Raw genomic sequence first — 9,765 nt, 5'->3', positions numbered from 1 at the left:
TGCGGGGTAACCGCCCCTAGGAGCTTCGTGGGGCCTGGATGGGCATGAGTTTGAGGGAACTGAGAATGCCGGCAGCGGAGACTGTACGCATGAGTGTGTGTGCCCAGCGCCCGCACACCTGTAGCTCCCTCCCCTTGAGCAGCATCGCACATCCCAGTTGTGGGGGAGGCCGTCTGTGAGGTTGTACAGAGTGATGCACTGAGGAGACGTGGGTCTGTAGGCACCCCTCAACATAACATGGGTACCCCACGCCTCCTTGCACTCACCACCTACCCCCTGCATGGAGCACACCATCCTACGATTCTGCTCTGAGCTCTTTGGAAAATCCAGACTGGCTCTAGCCCTTGCTCCCTCTGTTCCTATCGGGCTCCCCAAAATGAGGAGTCCAGGGGTGGGTGCAAGGAGTGGTGCCAGGGGCCTTGGCATTGGGCAGCAGATTCAAGCCACGCGGGAAAAGCAGAAGTAATTCTTGTTAGCTGCCTGGGCAGCCACCTGACTGTGGGGCTCAAAACTCCGAGCCGATTAAGGAGCAAGACTCCAAAGGCTACGTGGAAGTGTGTGAAGGTGGGTGAGGAGAGCAGGGGAAGCAGAGCAAGAGAGAGGGGGTTTCCTCCCGCATCTGCCTGAGGAGCCCTCAAGGCAGACCCAGGGCCCCAGCTCCCCCCTCCCCATAGCGTTGCGGGTATACCAACTGCTCCAGCTCTGCACAGCCCGGAGGGAGGTCCCTCTTCGTCCCTCATACACCTGGAACATACCTTGCCCACCTGCAAGTCACGCCGTCAACAGGATGCCCTCCTGAGTGCTGGGCCCGGGGCAAACCCCACACCTGCGACCACAGTCGGGGCGTCACAAGGCAGTGCTCAGGCCATGCCCACACAGCCCCCGAGCGCAGATCGGCACAAAGCCGCTATTATAGTTAACAGGTTGAGCCAGATTCTCTGTGTACCACCGGCGGCACAGCACGGGCCTCTCGGACCCCAGCCCTGCCTGGGTTTCTGGGCCCTGCAGGCCACCACCCACTCAGCCACCGCGCTGGGCTGTGCCTGATCTGAGCGAGTGCTCAGGGCTCAGTCGCTGCCGAAGTGGGTCGGTGCAGTCGGCTCACTCAAGCCAGGGAAGGAAGCGGACCTTTCTGCTCAGACAGGTTCGTTGATTGCTCTTCTCTTTCCGCACCTTTCCACACAATTACTCGGATACTGAGTTCCTTCTCTATTTTTGAACAGAGACTGACCGTTTCCGGCAGGCGCTGTGGCAGGCCGGGAGTTGTGAGCTTTCTTTCGGCTGTGGGCGGTGGGCCTTGACTGTGACCCTCGCAGCCCACTCCCCCCCAGCCTTCGCCCCCGTCGGGACGGGGTGTGCGGGGCCGGCTGCCCCCTGGCAGGCCCCGCCGCCGTCCCGGCCTTTCCCCGCTGCCTCGGCCCTCGGCCGACGCGGGATTCGCGGAGATTCGGCCCCAACGAATTCCTGGCGGAGACAGGGCAGTCGTGCGCGGCCCCTGGGCGCTGAGAGCCCCGGTGCCCCGGGGAGTCTGGCACCCCTGGGACGCCTCGCCCGAGGGCCTGGGAGCGCGGGAGGGGCCCGGGGAGAGCGCGCGAACCCGGCCTCCCGCAGCCAGCGAGCGCCCGGAGTCAACGCGTGCCCCGGGAGCCGAGCGCCGAGCCGGCTGGCCTCCAGCAACGGGCGCGCGGCCCCGGGGCTGGGGATCCCCGCCTGCCGGATGCCCACCTCCCCGCGAGTCCCCGACAAGCTGGACGGGGTCCGGGAGCAGTGGGGCGGGGAGGGGGCATTCGCCCCGTGTGGTTTTGAGTGTGAACCCTAGCTGTTGGCGAAGATCCGGGAAGCAGAGGTATTTCGGGGAGGGGTGTATGATGCCTCATTTTGCTCAGTTTGTCTTGTAAGAGGGGAGGAGGGGTTGGAGGCAAAGCCTGGACTTTGGAGCCGGTTTGGGGGTCGTGTTTGTGCCGGGCTGCAGCCCCGCTCTCCTGCGTCGCCCCGCATCTGGACAGTCTATGGCCAGAAAGTATGCAGCAGCCTCCGGGGCCAGCAGCCTCTCCAGGGATCCTGAGGACTGGGAGGTGGGAGGAAGGCTCCAGTCTCTTCTGAGGTTCAGAGAGACTCTGGAATCTTACAGCTGGGAGGCACTAAAAGCGCATCTTAAAAGCACAAATAAAGAAGATATGGCACCACACGGAAAAGGTGTGGGCCAGGCGACTCCAGTCCCAGCGGGAGAGGAGGGATCTGACAGACCTGCCCAGGCAGATGGAAACAAATTCGGTGCTTCCGGGAGGCCATGTCCGGATTCCTCCCGGCCTGGTCCTGGGTGTTTCAGCTGGTGCAGGCTGGAGGCTGGCTACAGACCCCATGTTGTGGCCAGAACCTTCTCCCCACGACCAACACAGCTTGTCAGGGCCCTGCCTGGTCAGCCGGTGGGCCTGGGAGGTGGGAGCAGGAGGGCCAGCCTTAGTCCTTTGGACCCAGAATCCTCTTCTTCTGAGGAGATCAGGCTCCAAGGGGGCCACGGGTGAGAGATGGATGAGCACTGCCCCTCCTAGACACATTTCCCTTTGGGCTTCCTAGGGTGGGAGGTTGCCGTGTTTTGTCCCCCTCTGGTATATCAGGTCCAGGATGGCTGCCTGGGTAGGGATGAAGGACAGTGTCTCCGATGGTTTCTGTGACTTCCCCAACCCCTCTGGATACACACAGCTCTGTATACCTGAACAAGACCCACACCCACTCCTGGTTTCTAGCCACAGAGTTTTCTCACTCTCCCATCCCAAAGAAAGAGCCTCCTATCCTTCCACTTTGTTCCCCCAGGATGGCATGTCTCCAGACCCTCTACCACCTCAATTCTTCCAAAAAAGCAGGTCCAAGTCAGTTCTGTGCACCCGAGATTGGTCTAGTAGGTGGGGGACTAGATGTTAAGGGAGTGTTGTGTACTGTGGCTGCTCTCCTGGCTGGCATGGTCTGGGGCCTCCCTGAAGGTCACTTACTCAGATCTTTCCCAGGCCAGACTAGTGCTGGGAGTGGGAAGTCCTACTTAGACCACCACAGAGGATCCTGGCCTAGTTATTGACTCACTGAGCTCCAACCTGTGTAGCTTGTTGGGTAAGGGCCTAGAACCCTGGAACTCCTAGCAAATGTTGGTAGCCCCCCGCAGTGTAGCCCACCTTAGACCCCCCCACCAGCATTGCACAATTACACCCATTCAGTCACAACCACACACACTCAACTTCAGAGTCACCCACAATGAGCCACACTCCCCCCAATTCACTCCCTCATTACATACTGTCACACACATATATACAGTAAAATACACATCTCATGTACGATTACATGTCACACATGATTACATGTCACACATGATTATGTGTTGCGCACGATTACATACAACACAAAATTATATTCATACAATTACAGACGATTCACAATTACAAACATTCACACATTTAACACAAAAATAGATTCACGAGGAGAAACGAATAGATACTCACACACACATTACCACATGATTCATACACAGTCACAAATACGGGTGGGTGATCACAATTACCCAAAAAGACACAATCACATTCACACATGGTTACACACACACCACTGCAAGTTTGTTTGTACAATGATAGTTTCGGTTTGCAACTCATGCAGAAATTAGCACTTACAATAATTGCAAACACAGTGACACACTTAAACACTATTACATTCATTATCAGTGTCATCCTGATTGTCCACACCATCACAAGCAATTCACACCTGCAATCCTCACACCCAAAGTCAGTATACCCTCTTGAGCACTAGTCGTCCCAGGAGAGCCTGGCACTCCTTCCATCCCTCGGGTCTACCTTCTCTGTTTGTCCCCCACCTTCCCTCCCCCCAGAGCCGGCAGGCCCTGGCCCCCAGATGTCCCTCCTGCGAAGACACCAGCGGCTGCCCCAGCAGCACCGTTTCACACCAATCCAAGTATCTGCACGGCGCTGGGCTCGGCAAGAGCAGGCAGCCCTGACTCCGGATCCGGAGGCTTTTATTTTTTTTCACATAAATTACACAAGCACTTTATAAAATGGTTACACAGAAAACACCTTATAAGTGCATAACTTAAGCTCCCCTATGAACAGGATCTGGAGAAATAGGCTGAGTTTGTATGAAACCTGCCTGTGCGTACCTGGGTGCGGCTAGGATGTGTGATGGGGGCCTGGGGGCCGTGGCGCTGTTGTGTTTGGGATAGTGTGTCCCAGTGCGGCCGTAGCCTTGTCTTTGTGAGAAGTGCCATGCTGTTCTTCGCAATGAAGCTGGGTCGCCCCTAGCTTATGCCCGATAGTGAGAGTCAAGGGTATGAAGGCTATGGCCCTATGTGTGCATGACACTCTGCCATAGGTCCTCTGTGTTTGACTCTGGGGGACACCAGGAGGGACAGTAACATCACCTCTGGGAGGGCCTTTGAGTGTCGTGTGTGATGGGGAGTGGAATACAGAGGGGGTCTCCCCAGAGCAAGTTCAAATGACAGCCCATTCTGTCCTCTGAAGACCTCAGAAGCTCTTCTTCCCTCCCACCCTCTGTCTTTCTCAGTCCCACCTTAAAAATCCGAATAAAATAAAATAGACGCAAACTGAGAGGACTCTGAACAGTTCCAGAGGACACGGGACCACTTAGGCGGCTGGAAGGAGGTCCCGTGTCCCTGTCTCCCGCTTTCTTCTTTTTTTTTTTTCTTCCCATCAAAGAGAAAACAGTGTCGGCAGGAGCGCACAGGCCGGTGCAGGGGGGCGCCGCGCTCCCCTCCCCTATGCAGTCTGAAGCGGGAGGCAGGGGAGACGGAGTCCTGGTTCTCAGCCTCCGTGACCCCTTGGCTGGACCCGGGCTCTCGCGGGGCGGAGCAGGCAAGCTCACTCACAGGCCGACGCCACCGACGTGACGCTGGTGATCTTGGTGGAGTCGTCGGACCATGGCTGCAGGTTCTGCAGGGCGAAGAGCGAAGAGTTGTGCACGCAGAGCGGGTCAGCGGGCAAGGGCTGTGCCAGACTCTTCTGGAAGGCCTCTTGCTGCAGCTGCAGGAGGATGCGGTTGGCCTGCTGCCTCTCAGCCTCACGTTCCTCGGCGGTCTGCCGCCTGCACCGGGGACAAGCCGTTACCGACCCTTCGGGTGCGCTCCGGGGAAATAGCCTGGAAGAGCACTGCTCCTTTCACAACCCCCAGCTCCAGCTTTGTCCCCTTTAACACACACCCTTATATTGAGGGTCCTGACTCCAACAAAAACTGGAAAACCCAAAAATAAACGAAGTGCGGGTATCCCGGGGGAGCTGTGGGAAAATCTGCTAGACCTAGGTGTCTCGGGCTCCCTGACTCCCACTAGCCTAGGATGGCATCTCGCCTCTCCCCACTCTGCTGTCCCAACCCTGAAGCACCCCACCCTCCCCACCAGCCCAGGGCAGAGACAAGGGCCAGCGGATTAAGAGCAGCCTGGCCTGACCTCTCTTCTCCCCCTTTTCTCTGCAATCCTGTCGCAGGTTTCCTGCCTCCTGCGCTGAGCCCTGTGCCCTGTGGGGACTCCCACCGGACCAGCCGCCTTCCTCCGAGGCGGTCCAGGGAGGCGATGACTCACTTAGTCCATTTAATGCCTCCCCTCCACCCCGTCAACTGAGATCAAACGTCTGTCTCTAAGGTGGACAGACCTAATGGGAGTCCCGGGGGCCTCCAGAAGCAATTTGTAGGCGATCGATGAAGCCGCACGAAGCCGGCAAGGGCCTCTCCCAGCGGTGGCCGCTCGCCTCCTTCCCGCTGCCCCTTCTTGCCTTTTGCTCCGTGTGTCTTTCTCTCATCCTACCCTTCTGCTCTGCATTTCAAACTGCCTCGTTCTCTTTTGAAGAACTGACTCGTTCTCTTCCTTTTAGGCGTTGTGTCTTTATCTCCTATTTTCTCTCACCCTCCCTCCCTCCGTTCTCTGAGTTAAGATAATTTGTTTGAAACGAAAATGAATGTTTAACCATCCATTGCTTTCCTTTATTATCCTAAGACTTCTTCAGGCTTCCTGGTTTTTCCTTTTCTTCCTGGGGTGGGCTATTTATCTTTGCCCCCTCCCCTCTCTTTGCCTGCCACTCTCTTTCTCTGTGCCCCTCTCTCCCAGGGGCTTGCATTGCTCCCTCCCCTCCCTTAGGTTGCAGCCTGGTGGGGCCTTGGGAGCGCTAGTGCCCGCACCCCTATCCGGCTAGCCGGCTAGCCGTTGCTACTTCAGCCTTCCAGGGGTCTGAAGCTATAACCCCCATTTCTTCCCTAGCCACAGAGTGGTGGGGTAGTGGCTTCCTTTGTGGCCATGACGGCGGAATCCGGGCAGGTTGCTCGCCTTCATTCAGAAAAAGAGGAAACTCCAATTCCTTCCTCCAGCTCTAGGCCCACCCGCCCGGCGCCGCGGACTTCGCCCAGACTCTCCTGCGCTCTCCCCCGTGAGGCCTAAGCGAGTGAGAAACTTATCGCGTGTGTGGAACGGAGTATGCGGGCCAGACGTGTGGGAGGGTGCAGGGGTGCAAGTGGGTGCCGTTGGAGAGAAAGCGCCGGTGCGTGCGGTGAATAAGTCCGCCAAGGAGCGTGGGACGCGTTAGGAGAGAGAGAGAGAGAGAGAGATGTATTGGGGGGGGGGTTAGTGTGGTTGTGGGTGTGTGACGGGAGAAGGGTAAATGTGTGTGTGTCTCTCTCTCGCACACACACACACCCACACACACCCATCTGCTCCTGATTGATCCCCCTTTCAGTGGGACTCTCCAAAACCCCGCTACAGCCGGTGCGGATTGATTTTCCTCTTCCAGGGTGGGGGACTGCCGCGTGAGGGCCAGTCGGAGTGCCTGGGGAGGAGGGAGTCAGCAGGGCTCAGGCCCGTCGTTTGGGGCCTGGCCGCTCCGCCTGGAGCCCCGGCTGGGGAGCAGAAACAAGCCGCGGGCCATCCAGCCTCCAGTCTCCGGGACGGAGGAGGCATTTCTGTAAGCTCGAGTTTGCGCAAACAAAAGTCCCTCAGGACTCACTGATCCCCAAAGTCCGGATTGCCTGGACTGTCAAGCCCCGTCTCCCCAAGCAGCAGCGAAGACCACCCGCGTCTACACCGCACTGAGTGTGTCGGCCAGAAAGCCAAGAAGCCTCCGCTAAAACAGCCGGGGCTCTCCAGCCTCACCGCGGGCATGGGCCTTGGTTGCTCCCGGTTCCCGGCGAGCCTAGCAGGGAACCGATCAGAAGCCGGCAAGCGAAGGGGATGTGAGCGCCCCAGGAGAGACCCCGGGGCAGAGAGCTGCCCTCCCAGCGCGCTCACCTCCACTTCGTCCGCCGGTTCTGGAACCAGGTTTTGACCTGCGCGTCGGTCATTTTGAGCGCCTTGGCCAGGGCGGCGCGCTCGGCCGAGGCCAGGTACTTCTGGCGGTGGAAGCGCTTCTCCAGCTCGCAGATCTGCAGGCGCGTGAAGGACGTGCGCGGCTTCTTCTTCTTGGGGGGCGTCCGGTTCTGATAGGGGTGACCTATACGGCGTGTTACAGTGAAGGGTGAGAGGGCCACTGGAGCGGGAGACAGACAGACGGCAGAGGCAAGCGGCAGAGCGTCAGGAGGCGTCCCAGGCCCGACTCCCCGCGGTCAGCGAGCGCAGCGGCTAGACCCCAGGAGCGGGGCCGTGATCCTCCCGTCAGCCCTCAGCTCCGAGCCCACGGCGGGAAACGGCCCCTCCCGCCCGCCAGGCCGACGCCGCCACCGCCGCCGCCGCGGAGGCCTCTCTAGCCCGGGGCTCCCACGGGCCCAACCAGAACCGGCGCCGTCGCCTCCCCAGTCTCCTTGAGGGGCATGTCTGAGGGGAGCTAAAGGTCTCAGGCCCCCACTGCCCCAGGCCTCTGGCCTCAGAGAAGCTGCTTGGTGGGGGGGGGGGGCGGTGCCCTGGGTCCTGACCTGAGCCACCGCCACACAGCAACAGACACATCACATACCACAGGGGCAAATTATAGGTCTATACTCCCAGTCTGACACACAAGCACAGGGACAGGCACACAGGCAGACACGTACAGGTCACAGGGCAACACAAGGTGACAGTTATTCACGTCCTCACAACCTTCTTCAGGCCTGAAGCAAGATTAGGCTGTGCGGTGGCTCCGCTAGGTAGGTCCTACGTGGAACACCTTTCACTAGAGACCCAAGAGCAGTGGGTTCTAGGCTGAGGGTTCCATTACAGCCCCTCAAGGCTGGCCTGGCCTGGGTTGGGGGAGTGGAATGGGCAGCAGGCTCTACCTCCCCAGGCCTGAGAGGACTTGGGTTGGGACACTGGGGTCCCTTGAATGCAAGGTCCTTCCTAGAGGCCCAGAGCAGAAAGGCTGTATTGCCTCTGCTGCCCCCCCCCCCCGCCTTTGCCACAGACCTAGCCTGTGAGCCAAGGTTCCAAGGCCCCGAACAGGAGCAGGGGGCCTGGGATGCCTTGGGGTCGCCTAGCTGAGGGGGTAGCTCTAAGATGCCTACTTCCTTTCCACCATTGGGCCCCGGATCCCGAGCCCCATGGGAGTCCCGCGTCGCCATCGGCATTGGCCCGTGCCTCCTGCCTCCTCTCTCGAAGGCCGGGCCAGGAACCCAGGCTCAACTCGTGGTTACTTCTCAGCGGGCATGGGAGCTGGGCTGGGCGGGAGGATCGAGGATCGTAGCCTCGGATCCTAAGAATGCTAAGGGGCAGCGGGAAGTGAGGCCGGAGAAAGGGGCCCGCGCGTGAGCGAGAGCTGAGCGCCGAGAGCGGAAGCGAGAGCGGAGGGAGCCGGAGCCCCGCGAACCGAGGAAGGCGCGGAGCTGGCAGCGGAGAGGCAGGCAGCCGGCCGCCGCCGAGGGCGTAATCGTCCCAGGAGTTGTCCTTCGGCCTTCGCCGATCGATCGCCGGCCAGGCCGGAGCATTATTCACACTGGAGGGAACAGGGCTGGGCCCGGAGGGGAGGACGCCGTGCCGCGACCGAACGAAAATCAAGCAAGAGGCTCAACCTCACGCTACACCGACCTGGACCAAGCCCGCAGTCCGGGAAGAACGGCCCGCCCGCTCTGCTGCCTCACTCAGGCTCGGGGCCTCTCCCGGGCCCCGCAACGGGCACTGGAGCTCCGATCGCGAAGTGGGGTGTGCGTGTGTGTGTGTGTGTGTGTGTGTGTGTAGGGACCGTGAGGTGGGGAACCTGTTCTTTCCTCGCGTCTGATTCTGGGGCTCGCCGCCTCAGCCAGAGAACGTTGGCCGGGACGGAAGAAACTGTTCACATCGCGCCCCTTTCTGCAAGATTACCGAGCCCCAAATGCCGGCGGAAGGTAGTCCCGAAGCTACATCCCCCTTCCCTCCGCCTGACTGAGCCCAGGGACTCCGAGAGGGGATGGGGAGCGCTTTTCAGAGTAGGGGTCCCGCGGGATAGACGGAGAGGGGCCAGACTGGGAGAACTCTTCGAGCCTGGCAATTCCGCGAGCGTGGAAAGGTGGCGGGCGGCTGCACTTGGGGGAAGCACCGAGAGGAGCTGGGCAACCCGGTGCGCAGAGGGGGCTGCGGGGAGCCACCGGGCGAGGGAGAGGTAGCGCAGAGCCCGGGCCGCGGCCAGGCGGGGCGCGCGCGGGCCGGACTCACCTGTGAACCTGTCCTTTGTGTATCTGCGGTTACTCTCCATCCAGGGGAAGGTGAGGCCGGTGAGGTTGTTGACACCCGGCACTGCAGGCACGGAGGGCACGGTGGGCAAGCCGGTAGCCAGCGGCTGAGGGTGGGCCACGGCTCCGGCTAGCGGCCTATGCGCCGGCACCCGGATCACC

The 9,765-nt window shown here is 60.2% G+C and overlaps 2 protein-coding genes across 2 annotated transcripts in view; one reads left to right on the top strand and one right to left on the bottom strand.

Annotated features, from left to right (window-relative positions):
- Window positions 1-65: 65 nt before the first annotated feature.
- LOC117802816 (collagen alpha-1(I) chain-like) lies at window positions 66-2,831 on the top strand. The gene is made up of 3 exons (XM_034663618.1): window positions 66-83; window positions 1,084-1,144; window positions 1,224-2,831. The coding sequence occupies exons 1-3, from the start codon at window positions 66-68 to the stop codon at window positions 1,817-1,819; spliced, it is 675 nt and encodes a 224-aa protein (XP_034519509.1). The 3' UTR covers window positions 1,820-2,831.
- Window positions 2,832-3,950: 1,119 nt separating this feature from the next.
- The window catches only part of TLX1 (T cell leukemia homeobox 1), a 6,445-nt gene continuing 630 nt past the window's right edge, over window positions 3,951-9,765 (bottom strand). Inside the window, 4 exon segments of the mRNA XM_034663151.1 lie at window positions 3,951-5,097; window positions 7,283-7,484; window positions 9,587-9,762; window positions 9,764-9,765. The exon segment at window positions 9,764-9,765 is cut by the window's right edge and continues 630 nt beyond it. Of these exon segments, the coding sequence (XP_034519042.1) occupies window positions 4,875-5,097; window positions 7,283-7,484; window positions 9,587-9,762; window positions 9,764-9,765 (603 nt within the window). The 3' untranslated portion in view covers window positions 3,951-4,874.

This window comes from Ailuropoda melanoleuca, chromosome 6, assembly GCF_002007445.2.
Source record: "Ailuropoda melanoleuca isolate Jingjing chromosome 6, ASM200744v2, whole genome shotgun sequence".
NCBI classification, from domain to species: domain Eukaryota; kingdom Metazoa; phylum Chordata; class Mammalia; order Carnivora; family Ursidae; genus Ailuropoda; species Ailuropoda melanoleuca.
The sequence above is the reverse complement of the archived record's forward strand: the minus strand, read 5'-3'. Positions and strand labels throughout refer to the sequence as shown.

What these genes read in the sequence shown, in the direction of transcription:
- LOC117802816 (XM_034663618.1), top strand. An exon ending in GGACCTTTCTGCTCAGACAG is followed by an intron (nt 1,145 to 1,223) that starts GTTCGTTGATTG and finishes ATTTTTGAACAG; the next exon opens with AGACTGACCGTTTCCGGCAG.